The 23478-nt window shown below is 37.3% G+C and overlaps 2 protein-coding genes across 5 annotated transcripts in view; one reads left to right on the top strand and one right to left on the bottom strand.

The window, feature by feature from the left end:
* LOC107726082 (kanadaptin-like) overlaps positions 1-6184 on the bottom strand; it is a 12257-nt gene extending 6073 nt beyond the window's left edge. For both annotated transcript variants that reach the window (XM_016535562.1, XM_016535563.1), the window contains exons 1-8: positions 5379-6184; positions 4430-4625; positions 2768-2896; positions 2611-2671; positions 2233-2372; positions 1431-1591; positions 1291-1360; positions 1005-1197 (exon numbers count right to left, since the gene is read on the bottom strand). In XM_016535562.1, the coding sequence (XP_016391048.1) occupies positions 1005-1197; positions 1291-1360; positions 1431-1591; positions 2233-2372; positions 2611-2671; positions 2768-2896; positions 4430-4625; positions 5379-6164 (1736 nt within the window). In that variant the 5' untranslated portion in view covers positions 6165-6184. The remainder of the gene's footprint in view (positions 1-1004; positions 1198-1290; positions 1361-1430; positions 1592-2232; positions 2373-2610; positions 2672-2767; positions 2897-4429; positions 4626-5378) is intronic.
* A 373-nt stretch (positions 6185-6557) lies between these two features.
* LOC107726086 (STAGA complex 65 subunit gamma-like) lies at positions 6558-14798 on the top strand. Of its 3 annotated transcripts, XR_001638224.1 has the most exons (6): positions 6558-6593; positions 7350-7827; positions 8592-8916; positions 9026-9263; positions 12527-13452; positions 14788-14798. XR_001638224.1 is itself a non-coding variant. In XM_016535566.1 (5 exons), exons 2-5 carry the CDS (start codon positions 7397-7399, stop codon positions 12787-12789), a joined length of 1257 nt encoding a protein of 418 aa, XP_016391052.1. In that variant the 5' UTR covers positions 6558-6593; positions 7350-7396; the 3' UTR covers positions 12790-13626. The 3 variants fall into 3 exon arrangements, 2 of the variants coding, with proteins under 2 accessions (XP_016391052.1, XP_016391053.1); XM_016535566.1 differs by lacking the exon at positions 14788-14798 and having other exon boundaries at positions 12527-13626; XM_016535567.1 differs by lacking the exon at positions 14788-14798 and having other exon boundaries at positions 6575-6603; positions 12527-13626.
* The last annotated feature ends 8680 nt before the right edge of the window (positions 14799-23478 follow it).

Genomic DNA, 23478 nt, shown 5'->3' with positions numbered 1-23478 from the left:
CATCAGTCCAAAAGAAGTGAAATAAAGCTCATCCATCCATAATAAAAAGTGCATCACATGGCTCCGGGGGTGAACAAAGGCTTCATGTAGCGAATCGATGCGTTTTTGTAAGAAAAATATCCATATTCAAAACGTAATAATCACTTTAATCTAGCTTGCGCTCACTGTTGTACACTGGAAGCAGTTCCGGGCGGATGACGTATGAGGTCGGCTTTGTGGATGCGCCGCTCAGAAGTGACGAACGCAGAAGCGCAAGGGAGAGATCAAAACAACGGTCACGAATTAGAAGTACAAAACGAGGATTTGTAAAGAAGAATGTCAGAGGATTTCGATATAAGCCAAGAGGAGACTGGTTTTCCTTAGCTAAAGTAAAGAAACTTTGCTTCCTTTGCTTCTGTAAACAAACGTTGGTTTTCACGAGGCTCGGTGCATGCACAACGCTGACCTCATACTTCATCCTCCCGGAGCTGCTTCCGTGAACAACTGTTGGCGCAAGCTAGCGTAAAGTGATTATTACGTTTTGAATATGGATATTTTTCTTACAAAAATGCATCGATTCGCTACAGGAGGCATTTGTTCACCCCCCGGAGCCATGTGAGGCATTTTTTATTATGGATGTATGCGCTTTATTTCCCTTCTTTTGGACTGATGAACTGTAACACCCGCTGACTACCATTAAACAGCTTGGAAGATCAAAGACAATTTTTAATATAACTCCGAATGGATTCATCTGAAAGAAGGAAGTCATATACGCCTAGGATGGCTTGAGGGTGAGTAAATAATGGGCTAATTTTAATTACAAATAATGGGCTAATTTTAACTGCAAAACCAGGTCTGTGAAATCATGCAGAGTAACAGAGATGTTGATGAGAGACACAGAAATCTTCAACAGACTGCAGTAGTCAATTAGAAATCACAGCTTTTGTACATTATCAACTGTGCACATGTTTTTAACCTGTCGTAAATCAGTTTCTAAGCTTATCTGGAGGGAACACTGAGCTCACCTGCTGGGCTGTAATGAAGGCAGCTGGGTGGGTTTGGCCAGGTCTGCTAGCTTGCGCAGTCTCTGACCTTCCTTCTTCAACTCGGCTACATGTAAATGTAGCTTCTTTCTCTCCACTCCACCCAGAGCCGTCTCGCTGCGTACAACACTCATGAAAGCATCTAGAGGATCCTCTGTCGAAGAACTGGAGACTCCTGAAGGAGGACAACAAAAATGAAGTGTAACCTTACACATGATGAAATATGGAGGGAAATATATAAAAAAAAGAGAGACTTTCAGCACCGTACCTTTCCCAGAAGAACTGAGCCTTTTCTCAGTGTAAGCCAGCTCTTTTTCAACCTCAGCCAGTTTGGCTAGCTAGGAAAGAATACATATTCCATCAATACCAGGTACAGCACACACAGGAAATATGATGCTGGTTCCGTACCAGTGATTCATACGTATCAGGACGCTCCTGAATCTTTCCAGCCTTCTTCATGCGTTCAGTCCTCTTCTTCTCCACCGCTCCTGTCCGGTCAAGGAATGTGTCATCATCACTGTCATAAAAATCTTCATCTTCCCAGTTCTTCTTCTTGCGTTTGCGGGACACTGTAAAGAGACAAAACCAGAATGCTTGTAAGAGGACTATAAATACATGCAAAAAAATAAATACATAAGAAAAGAATTTTCCCCTATTTAATTGACCTGTCAGTAGGCCTGTCGCAATAATCAATATATCGACTTATCGCTTAGAAGTTTGTTGTAATTTGGAAGTGTGTAGGCATTCTTGCATTATTATGCTGTTACATTATGATTATATATTCAGTGGCATAAAATTATCTTTAAAATGACAATAATATCGCTTATTGCAATTATTTCTGGGGCAATATATCGCACAACAAAAAGTTGTTATCGTGACAGGCCTACCTGTCAGCATTATTACAGGTTCTTAAAGACAATTACCACAAATAACACTGACTTTATTATAAATAACACAATTTAAATAACAAAACATTATTATAAAAAAAACTAGCAATTTAAAACCAACAAACTTCTAAAATCCAATCACTTACTCTTACAAAAATTCCACATCAAAGATTTATTTATTTTTTGTAATTTTATATTTTATTTCGGAAATAAAATGGCAAAAAAATGAACATGGTGATTTATGTAAAGAGTTTAAATCTGACAGCTCCAGTCATAAATCTGTCAATAAAGCTTTTGGTATTGACTGTTTGATGTCTACCTACCAGCCTCCTGTCTCAGAAGACCACGGGCCTCCAGAATGCGACAGGCCTCTAAGCAGCACTGGACGGCTGCTTCTTTCTTTTTTCCTGAGTGGGTCACTTCAGCCACCAACTGCCTGCCCATAGCATCATCCACTGGCAACCTAAAAGACACAGATATCAAACACAATATTTTCAAATTCCAACATCTATGTAAATGTCACCAAAATCACCTGTATACTTTTTCATAAGTAATGTTCACAATGCAAGATCAACCTGTCTGTGCATTTTAGTAGACAATTTTGCCACCAATCATTCCAATTTTGGCAGCTGGTGTTAAACTGCTAAAAATAAAGAAAGGTGCAAATGTGGTTTGATTGCAAACAGAAATTAAGTGCTTACTTAATTCTGCAGAGCCAGGTACCTTGGCCTTGTTCTTCATACTCAAACTCTAGTTCTTCTCCTGAAATGAAAATAAACAGTTAAAATAACATGTTTGTATGGTAAAGAAATCAGGATTTCATGATTCTGTATCTTCATTTGAATCAAGTTATGTTACCTTCTCTGTCATAAAAGCCCTGTAATGCCTTTTTAGGATCTTTTAAGTATGCTGCTTCCTGATCCTCTTGAAATTCTGTGGCAAACGGATTCTCCTCAGTCTCATCCTCTTCTGGCACTGCCTCTTCATCTAAAAAAACAAAACAATGTGTAAGTTCACTGAGAACAGGTAGATAACAATGGGCCTCATTTATCAATCTAACGTAGAAACCGCACAAATCAACTTACGACAGAGTTCACGTGTGATTCATGAAACATTCGTATGCGTTCAATCTCATCGTACGAAAAACAATCGTCATTTGAATATCACGCCCCTAAAAACACCCCGGTTTAGAAGCCTCACCCCTAGAGTTTACGACACGGTGAAACGAAACCTGGCCAAAAAGAGGAAGTAATCTCATGAAAGAGAAACTGATCTTACTCCAAAAATACCCGTTAACCTTGTAATTGCAAACAATTAGGCTACATTAATTTATGTCATTTATACGTATATTAAAATACTGGTAGGCTAAATATAAACATTATAGCCTATTTCCCTCACTTTGCAACAGATATTTTACATTTAACGGTATTCAGAACAGAACAAGAATGAAAAATAAGTAGTTATAAAATTATATATTAAACTATAAAATAAAACAAAAATTAGGCTATAGTGACAAACAGCATACAAATGTGAAGCAAAACTGAAACTGCATTGGGCTCACGAGCCTGTCTCATACCACAAGAATCCAAATGTTTGCATTTTTGCCATATTAGTAAGATTTGGTTGCTTAACTATTATTCATTAGCCAGCCTAAACAAGGCTTTATACTTCACTCATGTTCTAATATCCGTGTAAAATCCTTCACATGCGCAAAAATGTTTGTTTGGGCCCTGCATGCTGATTTTACAGCGGACCTTTTAAAATAAACAGTGTAACTTTTATGTTTGGTTGACGGCATTTTAGTTTGATGATGAATGGCTGAACTAATGAGCTTCGGTTGACAGTCAGGAAAATAACCTAAATGAACAAAATGCTGTCATTCTACAATTCTCCACCGTATTTACTATGCTGCACGCAAGTTCAGGTAACTCAAAAACTTGCGTACACGAGCTGAGACCAGACGTCAGATTTCATCGTAGCCACCGCTCACGTCCATATTGATGAATTCCAAGTTTTGCGTTGAAATGACCGTACGCCCAATTTTCTGTCGTACGTTCGTTTCGTAAATCGAAAAAAATTTGGGGAAGTCGTGGCCTAATGGTTAGAGTCGGACTCGTAACCCAAAGGTTGCGGGTTCGAGTCTCGTACCGGCAGGGATTGTAGGTGGGGGGAGTGAATGTACAGCGCTCTCTCCCACCTTCAATACCACGACTGAGGTGCCCTTGAGCAAGGCACCGAACCCCCAACTGCTCCCCAGGCGCTGCAGCATCCACCTTCAATACCATGACTGAGGTGCCCTTGAGCAAGGCACCGAACCCCCAACTGCTCCCCAGGCGCTGCAGCATAAATGGCTGCCCACTGCTCCGGGTGTGTGTGTGTTCACTGCTGTGTGTGTGCACTTAGGATGGGATAAATGCAGAGCACTAATTCCTAGTATGGGGCACCATACTTGGCCACATGTCACGTCACTTTCACTTAAATGAGGCCCAAAGGATTGAGGATCATTTTTGTCTTTGTTACCCATTCCCCAAGAGCAGCCAGTATCTTCTGAGGAGCTTCTCGTTGTAGCACTGGCTTCACTGTCCTCTTTCTCTTCCTCCTCATCCGAGCCGTCACCCATCATCCTCTTCTCCAGCTCTTCTCTCTGTTTTCTAGCACGCTCTCTGAGCTCTGTCACCGTCAGTTCAGATTCTGCTTCTTCATCAAACTCTGGACCCTGAGAAAAGAGGGAATCTGGTATAATCAAAGCTAGCTCAAGCAATAATACTGAAAAGCACGAGTTAAATCTGTTTACAAGGTCTAATTTAAATCATAAAAGGGGCAAAATATCGGTTACATGTTATTTACATAATAAAACAAATCTAATTATTGTATTTAAGGATCAATCAATCTTTATTTAATGTACATTCTGAATTTCATCAACTACTGGACAACACAGTAAAATATATTTATTTTTTAAGTTGTAAGTTGTAAATAAAACAGACTACTGGAGTGTTTTACAAAAGAGAAGAAGAAAACAATATATTTATGCTTATTCTAACTATGTCTTATACAAAATGTCATGTTTAATTGAATATGTTACTTGCCGTTTCTCATTGTAATTAATTGTGAAATTTACTAGCAGCAACTTCTGAGTGAAAACTGTTATGGTAACTTTGAATTGGTAACCACAGTTTCTGGTGAAATGCCATTGTTACTACAACTATTAAAGCCACAAACGGTACTATGTTTTATGGACAAGTACATTTGCAAAACCATGGTGCATGAACATGGTAATCATTTAGTATCATGGTATACATCAAACTAGACAAACATCACTTTAAAAAATATATTATACTGTTATGTATGTATGTATTTATTTATTTTATCGTAAAATTCTTCAGAATCTATTTCAGTGATTTCTATAAGGTAGTAGTAACATGATCGTATATATGTGCTACTAAATGCTGCACACTTAATACATACATACCTGCAAAATAAAGAGTCTTGTGCTTCCTCCAAACTTCAGAACATGTCCCACTCGTAGCCTTATGTATGTTTTAGGGGGTATTTTGTTCTTATTCACAAAAGTTCCATGAGTGCTCCCCAGATCATAGGCATAGAAGCCCTTCTCCTCTCCTAAGACTCCGTCCTGCCCAGCTCTGCCCCGGTACTGCACCACGGCGTGATAGCGGGAGATGGACGGATGCTCCAGAGAAACATCACACACCGGCAACCGACCCACCACAAAGTAACTTTGGGTCAGCGGGACCGTATCTAGGATCGCCCCGTTTTTCAGCAGCTGAAACGAGTAGCTGATGTCAGGAACAGATCCCCACGGGGGCTCGGTGTACGGGAGCGGAGGGAAATTACCCGCCGGGGGTAGCTTGGCAGGGATCTTGGGTGGGATGTCTTTTGGTTTGGGCTGGACCTTCTGTGCCTCTGATCTCTCGGATGATGGATGATCGGACGGGTCTGTGGATTTTGCAGATGGCTGCTTGTGTTTAGTATCAAGATCTGTGTCTTTAGTCTCTGGTCTGCTGCTGTTTAATTCCTCTGCGAGTTTCTTGCTTGAGTTGAATCCTCCTGATTTCTTCACAGTGAGAGATGGAGCCACAAAAATACCCGGTTTCTTAAAAGGATCATCCGTGTTTTCATTAGTGCTGGTGATGTGCTGTTTAGTATCACTGCTTTGGCCGTTCTCAGAGTCCGAGCTCTTCTCTGTTTCCATTTCAGTGTGATTATTTTCTATCTGTTCGCTGCATTCAGACTCCATCGTGCGTTCACTCCACGATATGGTGTGTTTGGTGTAACACTTTAATGATTCCGATCCTGTAGTCTAGAATTTGTAATATAGATAGATCTTATTTAATTTATATCAATAAATGTATAAACATATTTTAATATGGATGCATAGTAATTATTTGCATTGTATATAGTGGTTTTAACATTTTAAAGTCTTTATATCTTATCTCCACTGTCTAGGAACTATTTACATTTTCCACGGAAATATTTCAGTGTTGTACCTCACAGCCGCTCGTAGTTTATACGTCGTTTTGTCGAAATGATACATATTGCTTTATTTGAGTATTATTCGCCTTTACCAGTAGGTGGCGGTAAATGCACCTTTAAGTTGGTTTGCCAACCGCCAATAAAATTTAAAGAAGAAGAAGTTATTCGCCTTTATGATCATCTACTCAAAGAGGTAACTTCAACTAAGCGATTTGTTATGATAATTATGATGGTGATTATGCTTTATGAGTGCCACATTAAACATTGGACATCGCAGGGCGTCTTATATTGTGTAGTGTGAAAGTCTATAAATACATAAAAAGCATGAAAGTTTGTAAAAAATAAAATATACGTTTTATGTGCATATTATAGTATGTCAGTACATTTCAACGAAGAAGTTATTGTACTCTTAAGTTTTGAAATGAAATCTCGTGAAGTCTTTCAATATTATAATTTGCACATCATATTGAGTCATATTTTGAATCGTATTTGAATAATATGAATCATATTTTAGGGGCCATTATATTTTTTGTTTTACTTTTGAGCTTGTTTGTAATTGTTATTCTCATTAATTTCATTAGAATTGTCATTCTCATTTTTGTGTATTTCGTTATTTTTACCATTTTAATCAGTATAAAGGCAGTGCAACACTACGATGATGTATAAATACCTGTTATTTATTTTAAATAACACACCACGCGCGCACACACACATATCATATAACATCATTTTACATATTATGGTATATTTTTCCCACTGTAGGCATGGGTGGGGGGGATAGTTTGAAATGTCACAATGCAAAAAAGATATCAAATTAAAGTTTCTCAAAAAAAAAAATCTTTTGATATTTGAGTTAACCATTCATAACTACTACACGTGCATCAGGTGACAGGAGATATGATTTTTTCATAGAAATGTCAGATTGAACAGTGTATTCTATGGTTTTCAGATTGTACCACTGTCAAAAGAAACATTGAGTGACAGCACTGTGTGAAGATGATGCGTTATTGGGGCGAGCTCCCAGTGGCTTCGGCTCCCTCGGGCCGCAGTTCTTTTGACCTCCTGCAGCGTGAGTTCCGCCAGGTGGAGATGCAGGACCCGCCCTTGCACCAACCTTCTGCACAGCGTCCACGTCCCACCACCATGCTGGATATCCCCTCTGAGCCCTGCAGCCTCACGATCCACACTGTGCAGCTGAGCCAGCATGCTCGTCGTCTCCGGGGTCTCATTGCTGCTGCCCAGCAAGGCCAGCAACCCCTGTCCACATTATTAGATGCCCAGGGTGTCTTGAAACCCGAGGATGGGGATGCTCTACCTCCCCGGCCTGCCACACCAACTGTACCTGATGATCTGCTTCCACTGGATAGTAAAGCTCCTCGACAGCCATTCCAACTACGTCATAGTGACCCAGAGAGTGACTTCTACAAGTATGTCAATAGATCATCATGCATCTCGGTCATTGTTTGCCCTATCTATTAATTTATATTTTAAAAATCCTTGAAAATTCCAATTATACATACAGTGACCTGAATACACCTCTTCTAGGAACAGAATGTTTTTAATTTCTGAATTAAAAATTGATTTTGATATTTTATGGGAGAGTAAATTAAAAGAAAAAATAATGTACAGATGTCTTAATATCTAGTGAAGATTAAAAAAAAAAATCCTCTTTAAAGAAAGACATTCTTGAAAAAAAAAAAAAAGAAGTTTTAAGCAGAATTTTATTCTTGTGGGGGAAAAAACATTAAAAAAAATCAGGTTATTTCAGTTTCTTTCTTTCTTTCTTTCTTTCTTTCTTTTAAATAGTAATTCCATTTTTATAAAATACAACATTACTTTTTACTTGATGGCTATACAACATTACATTTTTAGACTAATTTAGCTAGATTAGATTCTTTTTAATTGTTATTATTGTTCACACACCCTTATACATTTACCCTTGTTTGTCTGTAAGGCCTATATTAACCTTGAACTTCAAAGATTTTTAAAATGTAAGGATTTGTGAAGCCAACATTTAAATTTGTCTCGATGAACCTTTTCTCTAGATACAGAATCATCAGATACAGCCTATAAATTTAAACCTGAACGTTTGAAATGTAATTTAAATTTATAAAGAAAACTCCACACGTTATTGTCCTGTGATCCCTGTTTTTCACTTTTTTTCAATTTTTCCACATCTCCTTCATTTTAGAGGTAAAGGTGAGCCAGTCACTGAATTGAGCTGGCCGTCCTGCCGCCAGCTTCTGTACCAGTCGGTCGCCACAGTGCTCGCTCACGTTGGATTCGAGTCAGCGAATGAGAGCGTGCTGGAGACTTTGACTGACCTGGCCCACGAACATTACCTGCGGATCACCAAGTTGCTGCGCGTGGCTGTTGACAGGGAGGCCTGCCAGGGCTCTACACCCTTCCCTGATGTGGTGGAACAGGTATTTCATGAGGTGGGCATCGGCAGCGTCCTGGCTCTGCAGCGCTTCTGGCAGGTCCGCATTAAAGATTACCACAGCTACATGCTGCAGGTGAGAGATCTCCAATGTTATGCCAGCTTCAGTACCTACAGGACTGTATGTGTTCCTTTTATTTTACATTGTGATGGCATTGACTGACTAGTGTCATCTTGGACTGTAGGTCAGTAAGGAGCTCTCAGAAGAGTATGAGAGACTCGTGAATCCAGAAAAAGCTCTGGAGGATTCCAAACCTTTGAAGGTTAAAGAGGAGCCAGTGAGTGACATTGCGTTCCCTTTGAGCGAGGAGCCAGAAGCGGATCTGGCCTCAGGTGACCAAGCCCTTCCCATCGGTGTTCTGGGCACATCCAATGAAAGACTGGCTGGAGGACTGGAAGAGGGACATTCCCCTCACACATCAGGTACCTCATTCAGTTGTGAAGGACCCTTATTAGTGCTCAATCAAGACAAGTTGAAATGCTCCAAAGAAAAATAATTTAAAACATCATATGCAATTCATTCATTTATTCATTTGTTTTATTCTTTTAATTGTAATATAATAATAATAATTATTATTATTTTGTAGTCATATTAATTGGGGAATAAACAGTTTATTTTCCTTTTAATTCTGGTTCAGTCATGGTTCCTTTTACCCTTAGAAGTCTGTTTTTGCTACTGTACCTTTAAGACTTCCTTATGCAAATGTCCTCTGTTATGATTGGCTAACCTCTAAGTTTGTGAGATGAGTAGCAAACATACTTGAGATAAAGTTAAAAAAATAAAGTTCAATGGATCAATTCTCACCAATATCTAAAAAAAGGCAAAAATGCCTCAAAAGCTCCCAAGTAAAGACCCATTTATACAGAGTGAGAAAAATAGTTAGCGTCATAATATAAGTATCTTTATAGTCCACATATAAGCACAAAGTAATGAGTTTCAATACAACCTGGGTGTTTGGACTCACAGGGCAATTCTTGCTCCGCATTCACACATTCTTAACTTTTAGATTAGAATTATTGAATGCAGGCATCCAGCCATGTGTTGAGCCTTTTTTCTACTGTTTGTTCTACTGTCTGTTCTGCCAGACGCTTGGGAGTGAGCAGCACACCATAAAGAATCAACAACAACAGACTTTAGAAAAATGTTGTCCTTTGATCTGTCCACAACAGCTCCTAAATCAACATGTGAATTCTGCATAATAACAGGAACACTGCTCACTGCAGGCAATTTGATGTCCGACCGTGATTGTCTTTGAAATTTATTGGTGAAGGAGGTGCTTTTGTTACACAAGCAGCTGTATTGATGATGAGCTGAGACAAAACTTCTTGGAGGAAGTTTTCCGTATAGACACAGCATGCTGTCTGCACAAATACTTATTATTGATCAGGCGTCTCTAGTAACCGTGTTCAGTGCATCTACATACAGAGAGTTATTTTAGGGCAGTCAAGCATAAAGCCATCATCTCAAATTTGCTAAAATTTGCAGATGTTCCTGAATAATAAATAAATGATGTTTTACAACTAGCATGCAGCAGTCCACTGCAGGCCTTCTTATTATTACCAGTGTATTTCACTAATTAATAATATTCTTATCTATACAGCTTCAATTTATTGTGTTCATCCTATAGACTCATTTAACCATCTCTGGTTTGAATTTTAAGCTATGTTCTGTCTTTATCTTTGGCAAAATGTCTACTATACACCTCTGTGTGAGCAGCCACTGTGTCTTCAGATCTGTTTGGTTAAAGCTTTGGTTTGTTCCATTGAATTGGAAGACTATACACTAATGCATAAATGCATTAATGCAATAAGGTGTGAAAGAGAACTCAACTCACTACAAGTGTTCATGTAAACACAGCTGGTTGTCTTAAAGTGAATGCAAACATGAATATTAATATATTAGATCTGTGCATTTGGTCTTAAAGTGACAGCAAAAGAAAAAAAAAAGACAAAACTGCTCTGCTCTCATGACTGAATAAATGTAATAGATTGAATAAGGGTCAGTGTTTTAACTCATACAGTCAAGATTAAGTAGCTTGGAGGAAGTTTTCCGTATAGACACAGCATGCTGTCTGCACAAATACTTATTATTGATCAGGCGTCTCTAGTAACCGTGTTCAGTGCATCTACATACAGAGAGTTATTTTAGGGCAGTCAAGCATAAAGCCATCATCTCAAATTTGCTAAAATTTGCAGATGTTCCTGAATAATAAATAAATGATGTTTTACAACTAGCATGCAGCAGTCCACTGCAGGCCTTCTTATTATTACCAGTGTATTTCACTAATTAATAATATTCTTATCTATACAGCTTCAATTTATTGTGTTCATCCTATAGACTCATTTAACCATCTCTGGTTTGAATTTTAAGCTATGTTCTGTCTTTATCTTTGGCAAAATGTCTACTATACACCTCTGTGTGAGCAGCCACTGTGTCTTCAGATCTGTTTGGTTAAAGCTTTGGTTTGTTCCATTGAATTGGAAGACTATACACTAATGCATAAATGCATTAATGCAATAAGGTGTGAAAGAGAACTCAACTCACTACAAGTGTTCATGTAAACACAGCTGGTTGTCTTAAAGTGAATGCAAACATGAATATTAATATATTAGATCTGTGCATTTGGTCTTAAAGTGACAGCAAAAGAAAAAAAAAGACAAAACTGCTCTGCTCTCATGACTGAATAAATGTAATTGTTTGAATAAGGGTCAGTGTTTTAACTCATACAGTCAAGATTAAGTAGTGTTTTAATTGATATTTGATTACATTTGAACTGCAAGGGCTTTTTTATCTTTGTTCTGTTGATTTTTTGTTTGTCGTATCTTTATTTTTTATTTTATTTCTAAATGTTTAATTCTTTAATAATTGCTTTAGATCTTTTTATTTGCATTAGTTAGGCTAGTATTAGTTTTTGCAGTCTTTTTGATATCATTATCTTAAAAATACTGGTACAATTTACAGTAAGGTTCTATATGGTAACAGTAGTTAAGTGCATTAGTAAATATGAACAATGAAAAATTCTAATAAAGCATTTATTAGTCTTAGTTAATGTTAATCCCAGCATTTACAAATACATTATTAAAATCAAACGTTTTATCTGTTGATATTATTTAATGGTCCATTAATGAACAGTTCTATTTTGCAAGCAATCCTTTCTAGGGCTACATGATAAATTGTATTTTAATTTCTTCTTCTCTCATTCAATTAAGCATAATCGTCTGTGATATTTAAAAAAAAAAACATTTCATAAAAAACATTTCATATTTATTTGAAATGTGCGTTATCTTGGATCGGTAACAAGCCTCTCCACAAGCTTTGAAGCTTGAGGTTGCCGGAGGTCAAGAGTTTAAATCCCTCAATCAGCTTTTCACTTAAATGGATGCATTTTGTGCCCGGTGTTTTAATTAATCTTCCCAATCTGGCAACCATGCACGCTTGCTCTCTGCTCTGATATAAAAGGGTTGATAATTTGAAAACAACAGCAAACATGTAGGTTTAACAATCTCCGCTGTGATATTTTGCTCAAAAGAAAGCTTAATACAGCTAGTCTGTTTTATTTCAAGTGGTCGGTTGGGCTTGTTCATTAAGGGAAAGAGCAAGGATTTTCATAATGGCCAGAATTAAAGACAAGCATAATTCAGAAACTTTGTAATAATCCATATTATTATTTTTTCTTCTTCAATAGGAGCAGCAGGGAACAACTCTCCCTTGTGGCATTTAGCCCAGGTGAAGATGGAACCTCAGGACAGTGAGGAGGGCCAGGTATCAGGTCATGGGGTTCTGGGCAGCGACGTCTTTGAAGAGGGCCCCATGTCCACCATGAGTGAGGCTGGCATCCCTCCATCTCCTGGAGGTTCAGAAGGAAGTTACATGTCCCATTCACCAGATTCTCTCATGGGCACATCCCCTTTCACTCAGCGGCCAAAGAAGCGGATGAGAAAAGTATAGTGGGTTTGTCGTCTAAATAAAGAGACTGAAAGCACTTCCACAGTCATTGTGATGCATAGTATTACCTTGTGTTGGGACTAGATGTCTTACCTTTGAATGGAAGATTTTAGTGAAATTAAATGAAACCGACAAATAAAGTGCGAGTTTGAATGCTCCCCAAGCAAATGGCACACGGTCACTGTTTTACCCAATTATTGAGCGGGACAATTACTTGTTTGCTGTGGTAAAATTAGCATCTGTTTATTGTAACGAAATAATGGAGGGAGCACAACATGGGGAGTAATTATAGCCTGATGTCTGCTTCAAAACACACAGGGACATCAATCAAGGAGTAATGGCAAATTAATTACAGCATGCATAAATCTGCATGTTAAATAATCAGGCCATTTCATTACCTGTACACTCCCAGGCATCACAGTGGAGGTATTGTCTCCTAGCCACCTGCGCCAAAACTGTTTTCCTAAACACATACTGGTTGTAAATTGAGCTCCTCACACTCACCAGGTAGCAATGCATTATGAGACTCAATCAAGAGGAACCGAGACTGGATAGCTATCACACAGCATCCTTAAATGAATGGGTATGGCCTTCCAGTGGCCACTTCAAGGGCGTTTTTATTTTAGTTAGTCAAAAAGCGACTTCACACCACAAGCTAACACATCTGTCAGTGTCTCATGAAAAATCAATAGAAATAAAACTCTTGATTTGCGAACAGAGTTCTGTTTGTAGCTGCATTGTGACATTATTTTCATGACGAAATATCACATTTTACCCCAAACTACTGTTCCTGTAAAGTGCCTGGGCATTTACTTTTGATTTTATTTGTAAATCTCATTGTTCTTGCTATTTCTAATTATATTTTTATTATTGCAGTACTGTAAATAAAACATTTATTTACAGTACTTGCAATATCATGATAATTTTTCACATAATGATCATTTGACCCACCCCTAATAAGAAGTTTTAAATGTTCTTGCATACACATTTTTAAGTGGTGCTTTTGTATTTAAATCGTTAAATTTTAATTTAATTTAATTTAATTTAATTTAATTTAATTTTATTATTTTATTTTATTTTATAATTTACTTTACTTTACTTTACTTTACTTTAGTTAAATGACCGGACATGTTGTTGACAGGTTTTGTTAGAATCATCCTAAAATTAGTTGGAGTGTGTGGCCTTCTAAACTAACAAATAAGAAGAAATCTTAAATTTTGAAATTGATTCTTTCCACAGCTATGGTTTTGTAATGAATAAAACACCATTTATGAATCTGTTTGTGTGAGAATTTTTTGTAATGCACTTTTTTTTCTTCTGATCTTCTTAGTAAACTCCAGACAAACTTAAAAAAGTACTATGTTTCCCGTCCTTGTGCTCATTACATTCGTCTCCAAAGACCTTTCTTCATTCCAGCCTCATCTTCAGTTTAATTGGATGTTATTGCCAGATACTGTTTTGAAGACAGAAACAGCAGGGGGCAGTAGTGCATCACACCTTCACATTTTCATCCACTTCCACACTAGTTTCACCCTCATTCCAGGTGTTCGATATTCCACTGGGCTGTTTCTGCTTTTATTGAGCATCCTGCTTTGTGAACAAGCTGTATTTGAGCACAGAGAGTAATCCATTTTACTCATCTCTAGTGGCAGTTGTGATTTCCTTAGTCCTTTGACTAAATGGAAACATGTTCAGAACTCCAGCAGATAAATTATACCTATGAGGCTTGACGATGCTTACAAATAAATATGCTTGTGAGTGAAGTGTAAAAGTCAGTTTGGCTTTTACTGGCGTAAACGGTAATTACCTGTCCTGCAGCCAACAAATTTAAACATACAGATCAAAGTTCAGTTTGTAGTTCAGATGAATTTACACCATTCGTGTAAATGTTCAGGCTTGCCAATGATTCAGGGTTTCAAATGTTTCAGCTTCCTTTACCTTTTCACAAGCAGTTACTTTGTACAGTATATAGTGATAAGACCCGCCTTCTAAATAAAACAGCCACTCACCACTAGAGTGGAAATTGATGTTTAATGATAAAAACCTCATAAAACCTACAGTGGGTTCAACCACAGACCTACTGTGAGTTCTGAGGTTGAACTCATTTTTAAAATAGGCGTGTTTAACAGCTGAATTCATGACGAAAAACTACATCACCCATGAAAATGTACAGAAAATTCCACCAATCGGAGAGTCCCGATAAGTAAATGAAGCCAAAAGAGTTTGCAGGGAATGGCCAGTGATGCACCGCATATGAGGTAATCAACTCAGTCTTGCTATGCTGTCAAAATACTTTATACATATTTGTATATTTATGCATATTTTGCAATAAACTTAAAATATATTGATTCTATAAATAGAATCAAAACTTTAAATGAATGATTTTATGTTTATTAAAATCTATTAAAAGTTTTTAATCTGATTATGTCACTTGCAATGATTCTTGACATTTTTTTCTCTTCATAAATCTAAGTCTTGTCTTTTTGGAAAGAAAAAAAGTTTGTAATTTTGTGATTCCCCTTGTAGCTGTTGGCTTGGTTCATTGTGTATAACCCTTTAACAAAGATGTTTTTTAAATGATTCTGGAACAAACGCCACTCAAGATGTGTGTGCCACTCAAATATTGCGCCATTTGTAAATGTAAGATGTGGGTGGGCACTAATATACTGTACTTTATAGTTAATTCATAGAAGCTCTGGTTGGCATAGAAACAGTCACTGTCCTAAGTTACATGCTTAGGACTGCACATGCACACTGGGCCAACCTGAGATGTTGTGTAAACAACATTTATGGGTCAGTTCATGTCCCGGATTTGAAAAATGTTATTTAAAAATGTAAGCTCATAATCGTAGAACCATGTGGTGTATGGTGCTTTTAATCACAATAAACAGGCATGTAAACACCTTAATCACATTGTTGCTGCTCTGAACAAAGTGTGCATATGCTCGGATGTGCACGAATGACGTGTGTTGTTCTTTATGAATGAACTGTGACATCCGTAAGTTGGGCCTCTTCTCTGAATTACCAAACTCTGTCAACACAACTCATTGCAGTCTTTGCTCCTTACCCTAGAGAAAAAAAAATATGCTAAGTATACTTGCAGCCAGACTAATTGTCAGTATACTTTAAGTGTGTTAATGATTAGTTAACTTGAAGTGTGCTATTTTGGAACAACTAATTTTGTACTAAGTATATTTTAATTGTAATTAAATTGTAGTAAAGCATAACTTTAAGTGTATTTAGTGTACTTTTATGTGCTAAATTGGAACAACTTCAAGTACACGTAGTACACTTTAAGTATAATAATAATAATAATGCGTACAATATGCATTGAATTGGACGAATAACCTTTGTTCGCAAGTACTTGTGTAGGATAGAACTATTTCCTAATCATCTGAACATTTTCACTTGAACTGAAATGTTGCAAGACAGAACCAATCAATCACAGAGAGCGTTCGCTCACTGCTGACAGTACATTCAAACAGGGCTGCGTTTCCCAAAAACATCATAAGAAAGCATTAAAGCTTTTGGGAACAGCAGCCCCCTAATATTCTTTTTATATATTTAAAGATAGTACATTTTTTGTTAGTATATTTGCAATGTACTATTAAAACAGGTAATATATTACAAATACAATAAAGTATACTTTTTTTTTCACTAGGGTATCTTCATTCTCTAAAGTCCCTTCAAGGCAAGCCATTTCACCCGGTGGCCATCTTTGAAATTCTTGGGCATCTCTTTCAGTCATGGAAGTAGAGCTCCTATCTTTGAAAGGGAAACGTCAAAATCTCCAAAGCTGTTGACCAAGCTTATGATTAAATTTCATATTTGAAATCACCAATGAAATGTTGGACTTTCTCTCATTCATAAGTAATATTCATAAGTAATAAAGTGCAGTGTCTTTGAATATACTGTATAAAGTATTGGTCTTCATTCAGAGCATTGACAAACCCAGTTGTAGCTGCAAAACTCTCACTGTTATGGAAGTGTTCCCTCCTTAAGACCACATTAGCAAGTAGCAAGTCATGGTAGCAAACACTCAACTCTCATCTCTCATCTTTGCCAAAACACTCAATTCATAACTATTTTAGGTTTCTGAAAACTGTCGGGCAATTCACATGAATTTGTACAGATTTAAGGGTGGGGTTTGGAGTGTACCTTCATACTTTCTTCTAAAAAAAACTATATTTGCATACAAATCACATCGTACAAATTCATACGAAATTGCAACCATGTAAAATACTTTGATTTAAAAGAATAGTAGAGTTCATACTACAACTGCAATGATAATGACACAGAAGAACAATATCATTAGCATCAATTTCCAAATAGCAGATGAACAGTAAAAATAGAATGTTGGTGATAATAATAAAATAATTGTTATAGTTATCGTTCTTGGAGTAAACAGGCTTTAAATCTTAAATATGTCCCAACTTCCTGTTTCAACTGGAAACACATCAACACAGGTTTGACATAAAATCATGTTCATCATTTCAAAATGCAAGTTGGAGTTTGGCTGATTTTGCATTAGACTCGAAATCTTAGGGGGACTGATTTTTCCGTACTGACTCAGTACCTACTAGCACTAAAATACATGATAGTCTCAGCATCAAAACCACATTGGGCTGTATACATTTCAAACGGAATGTGTCACTCTTGCTGTTTAATTGCTCATTGGCTTCTTTTGTAGAGCTGCATTGTATTTGAAGGGCAGTATCACTACCCTTAACCTTTAAAAGAATATATGAAAAACGTTCGTTTGTGCTGACAAAAGGTCATACCGCATTGAGTATTTCTGCCTTCTCATTGAACTGTGCACCGTAACTTTGAGTTCCTCCCCAGCTGGTATTTCTAGACAGACGATCAAAACCGCAGGAAAGTAGTAATAGTAAGTTGCTGATGCATAAGAAGTTTTAGCAGCACCAGAGTTCTCATTTAAAATGGTTGATTTTATGTGGCCATTATGACCAGGGTTCAAAGGCTACTGCAGTTTTCTTTCTCGGTGAATTTGCAGAGTTGATTCGATTTGCTTAGCGACTATAGTTTTTTCATCAGTTTCCCAATGAACTTGAAGACCCGATACTCCATTACAGTACATTAAAGGCTTCCATATTTGCTCAAAACTCTGCTAGTACAATTTCTTATACCCCCACCCACAGCCCTTAGGAACCACTTTAAATGGCCAAACACTGAATAATAACCATATGATTTGCCCCCTCACATGAAAAGGTTCCCTCCAGCTCAATGGAATACATTACTGTGTCTCCCACTGTGAGGAAACGTTTTTTATCTGATCCATAGATTACCTCCATTTAAAACTAAGAGTTTAGAGTTGCTCCTGAAGAACCTCTCTACAGATCTTCAAAAATCCATGTCAGTCTCCACCTGTACAGAATTATAATGGCTTTTGTGTGAAACTACATTTGCCAAATGGATAATTCATCGCTTTCAGTGGCCGCTTGACATGAAGTGCAGTACATTTTGAGCTTGGCTCATTCATTGGGGTAAATTGAGTGCCTTAAGATTTCTATTATGTGATTAGCAGAGCGGGAAAGTACTAGTGTACATTGCATTGAAATTTCTCTGGCTGTTCGCATTTTGTGGTAAGAGTGAATAATTGAAATGCATGCCTTGCAATTTTACCTCGCAAATAACGCTTGGGTCTTAAAACTGAAATATTCAGTGTGTCAGATGTTATTTGGTTCAAATAAAAGGCCAGACTCATAAGACATGAATCATTTTCTCGGCTTGTTTGTGAGCAGTAAGTTAATGCATATCATCAAAACAAAAATTATATGTATGTGGTAACCCTTTAGTTTAGGGACCAGTTCTCACTATTAACTAGTTTAACTTGTTTTTTTAACTAGCATTTCGGCTGTTTATTAGTACTCATAAAGCACATAACCATAATTTAGATCAATTATTCCTACCCCATACCTAAACTTAAAAACTACCTTACTAACTCTAAATACTAACTATTAATAAGCAGCAAACTGGGAGTTTATTGAGGCAAAAGTCGTAGTTAATAGTTAGTTAACAGTAAGAGTTCCAATATTCCTGGTGTGGAGATACACTCTGCGTTCCATTCGGAAGGGCTCATCCCTATGCCCTAATCCCTTCAAAGGGTTTACCCTCCGGAGTGAGAGCTTCGAAGGGTTGAAGGGTGTAGGGGACCAAACAACTGTTTCTTGAAGTGCCCTTCTGCGTCATCATCACGTGCCCACACGGAGGCGCCGTCATCATGCAAAGAATCTGCGCAAAGGATCATGGGAGCCCGAAGTGTCCATCAGTTTTACCCTTCGAAATCCTTCATTCCGAAGGGCCCTTTGAAGTGGCCAGTTTTGAGCACTTCGGTTTGGAACGACCCTTCAATATGGTGGCCATGATTGTTTTCACTCCGAAGTGCCCTTCGGAGGGCGATATATCCCGTTTGGAATGCACCGTCAATCTAACATTTTTGTCAGCAGGATGTCAGCATGAGTTAACAATAGTTTATTAAGGAGGTAAATGGCAGATATCTGTTGTGTCTGTGGGTCAAATGATCACAGAACATCCCTTTTTCTTCTTTTTCTTTCCGTCCTCCAAGATCAATAGGCAAAGAAGAATGTATTTCTCCATCTTTGACCTACTTTGGTGCGGCAATGAGTACTATGACACTTTTTGAGCACAGGTTCACTGGTCATGGAAACTGACTGGTAAAATGTGAAAATACTGGCAGAGCCATATAGTAAATATTTGCAAAAGTCAAGGCAATATGTTTGGCACAAAACATAATGAAACAGAAGTAAATACAACATTTATAATTTACTGGTAAATTATTAACCTTAGTTTCTTTTGAAAAAAGAAGGGGAAGTCGTGGCCTAATGGTTAGAGAGTTGGACTCGTAACCCAAAGGTTGTGGATTCGAGTCTCGTACCGGCAGGGATTGTAGGTGGGGGGAGTGAATGTACAGCGCTCTCTCCCACCTTCAATACCACGACTGAGGTGCCCTTGAGCAAGGCACCGAACCCCCAACTGCTCTCTGGGCGCCGCAGCTGCCCGGGTGTGTGTTCACAGTGTGTGTGTGTGTTCACTGCTGTGTGTGTGTGTGCACTTTGGATGGGATAAATGCAGAGCACTAATTCCGAGTATGGGTCACCATACTTGGCCACATGTCACTTCACTTAAAAAAAAAAAAGAAAAGAAAAGTGCTATGGACAACATATGGAGGCTAAAATTTGTTACAGGTGATGGATTTCAGCATTCAATAAAAATGGCAGAATCCATAGATTCCCTTTGGTTTTTAACTCAATTGCCTAGTTTCCATTGGGTGTTTTAATGACACACACTCTGTATAATTATGTAACAGCTAAAAAGATTAAGAAAACTCATTATCCACTTAAGAAAGTCCTAGTGGAAAAAAGCCTCAAGATTTGATGGCTTGCTTATTATGAATGACAAATGAACAGTCATGTGGATTCTGACAGGACTAGGGACACGGCTGTTTCTCGGCAGAGCAGCGGCATTTTTCAGTCCACCTGCTTTTGTAGGCTGGATAAGAAGCCTCGCCTGATCAGTTGTAACCATGGTTACCGCTTTTGCTGCTACACTGAAAGGTAGTGAAGTCTCCAAACCATAGAGTATGTTTTGAACTATGCTAATGATGGATATGATCCAAATGAATCCATTGGAATTTGTAAATGCCTGCCAAGATGAGGATTTATGATTCATGGAGAGGCCACAATGCACAATATGTTAAAGGACCGGAGCACTTCACCAATTACAAAGATATTTGCATAAAATATGCTTGGGTCTCCTGTTTCTCAGATGTTTCTCTTGAGAAAAATATCCTAATAATCTCATACATCTCAACAATGTCATAAACTGTGCACACATTTGTCAAGATTCTAAAGAATGCTATCCACATTCATTTCACAGCTCTGCTGTATGTAAAAAATCATTAAAATTTTAGGCAATTTTAAGTTGATACCACTGCAAACTCCATTAAATTGCCTCAGCAATAACATTTTCAAAGCCAAAGCAATATGCACTCATAACATTAAGACCATGCACAATAAAGCATAAAAAATGTTAACCTAAATGGTAACATCTGGTTTTATGCTTAATGTCTACTTAATATCCCTAAATTATCAAAAATCAAATCTTAATATCCCTAAATGCAATAATTTACACCACCAAAAACTACTTTAGATGGGTTAAATCAGGCAGAAATATAAATTGCACTTTATTTTACAGTACATGTACTTACAAGTACTTATAATGTACTTACCTAAGAAATTACTTGGTAATATAAGACAACAACATGGGTTAGGGGTAGGTTCAAGGTTAGTACGCAGTTATTGTAATCACTATAATAATTACATTGTATGCACATGTGGAACAGGACTGTAAAATAAAGTGCTACCAAAAAACTTATCTTTAAAGTAACAACTGAAGGTTATCACTTTTTTTGCAGCATGCAAGGCCGATTTGGCAGAAACTCTATTTTGTTTAGTTTCTAAAGCATAGTCTAGTGTCGCATAGAGGTATTTTATTATTTTAACGTAGTGGCTTTAGATGAAGACTTATTTTCTGATACATTCATTGAAAAAAAAAAGGAATTATGATTAATCACGTTCTGTTTGACAGTATGGTCCTTGAGGTATTTTCAACCACTTGTTTAAGGTTGTCTTCTGTAAGAGTCTACTCTGGAAGATTGAAAAGGGCAGTACATTTGCTGCATAAATGCTATTGTCAGATTTCAAGGAAATTGCTTGGTGTGTCTTTTGAGCTGTTCAGGGAAAGTGTTTTTGTTATGAAACAGTTAAATAAGTTGCAGAAACTTTACCAATATCCAATATAATGTTATTGATTGATTGATTGATTGTTTGAATGATTGCATTAAAAAATATTTTAGCATGATAATTAAATAAATATTTTAGCATGATAATAAGATCACAAAATACCCAATATTTTTAGATGACAATAAAGCTTCACTGTATTCTTCATCTACTTGCTGGAAAATGTCTAAACCTGCAGGAAGCATCAAACAGAAAATGCAAATACATCAGAAATATCTATCTATAAGAGACAAAATATGCAAAATAATTGGTGTACTTAATAAAATGTTGTAATAGGCAGGCTCTTCACAGGAGCACCATGCTTTATAGATAAAAATAATTAAATAAATAAAGCCATATAATATTAACGGCAATAGGAAAATTATGGTAAAACTTATTATGATGCTATGCCACTAACTAGATAATAAGGTTACTCAGACTAGTAAACATAGCGTAATGAATATCTGCCTTTTTTCGTATGGTGTCCGAGAGAATATGTTTAGGCTCACTTCAAAGACCATGACATTTTCTCTCAAAGGCACTGTAAACCTAGTTGTCATGACAATCAGAGCAAGGCATTGTACATGAATGAATAATCAGCTTTTGAGAGGTGAATAATCCTGCAATCATGATTCCCATGTAAATACATTTATGCCACCTCTGTGCCACAAAACAAGGGTACTGAAACAAAAAGAAAAAGAAAAAATCTACTCATTCACTTGGATTATAAAATGATATATTTAAAAAAAAAAATAATAATAATTAGTTAAAGGGATAGCCAAAACTGAAAATTCTGTCATCGTTTACTCACCCTCAAGTTGTTCCGAACTTGCACGAGTTTATTTCTTCTGTTGAGCAAAATATGTATTTTTCAGTTAACAGTAGCCATTGACTGCAATACTATGGAACAAAATACTATAGCTACTATAAACTGTTTGGTTACCAATATTCTTTAAAATATCTTCTTCTGTGTTCAAAAGAAGAAAGGAATTCATACAGGTTTGGAACAAATGGGTGTTAATTTTTAGGTGAACCATTAAATAAATGAACAAATTATATGGTATTTAATAAGGCACACAAGTTTCCTAATTAGTATTACTGAACATAAAAAGAGTACATGCAATTTTTTTGGTGTATATATTGTAATGTATTGAGTGTTTGCGCATGTTTTCTACAAAGGTCTTCAGAACACAACAACAGACATTCCTCAACAAGCAGTGCAGCAGTAACTACATTATTTAACATGAACTAATAATGAGCATCTCTCGTGAACTAATGGTTAGAGAGTTGGAATTGTAACCCAAAGATCGCGGGTGTTACGGGGCGAACGAGACAAGATGCATGTGGATCCATTTGCAAAGCTTTATTTAAAGGCATGGTCATGAAACAGGCAAGGGTCCGACAATGGCACACAGGTATATTTAAAATAAGACAAAAGAGTAGTCCGGTAAACAGGCGTGGGTCAAACAACTGCGAACGTAATCCAGAGCGCAAGGCAAACGGGTAATCCACAAACAGGCGATAGTCCAGTAAAGGGGCAGACAGAGTCCAAACGACAAGACGAGAGATAAATCCAAGGCAGGCAGGAGATCAGGAAACAGACAATCAGGCAAAACTAGACATGACTGGGCTAGTCTATAACTAGGAACTGGGAACTAGACACTAGGACAGGGAACTGGCTCTGTAAAGTTGCTATCGCTAGGAGAGAAATAAAAGCTAACAATACTCGGTGATGAGAAGGATCTGAGTGGGTGTTATATAGTGTGTGTCATTGGTTGCAGGTGAGAGAGTGTAATCAGTGAAGTGTAGTCCGTGGTGACGTTTAACAGTCTGTGAGATAGTCAATTTAATGGAAGAGCAAAACCCCCCCCCC

This window comes from Sinocyclocheilus rhinocerous, unplaced genomic scaffold, assembly GCF_001515625.1.
Source record: "Sinocyclocheilus rhinocerous isolate Xijiao unplaced genomic scaffold, SAMN03320098_v1.1 scaffold636, whole genome shotgun sequence".
NCBI lineage: Eukaryota > Metazoa > Chordata > Actinopteri > Cypriniformes > Cyprinidae > Sinocyclocheilus > Sinocyclocheilus rhinocerous.
The sequence above is the reverse complement of the archived record's forward strand: the minus strand, read 5'-3'. Positions and strand labels throughout refer to the sequence as shown.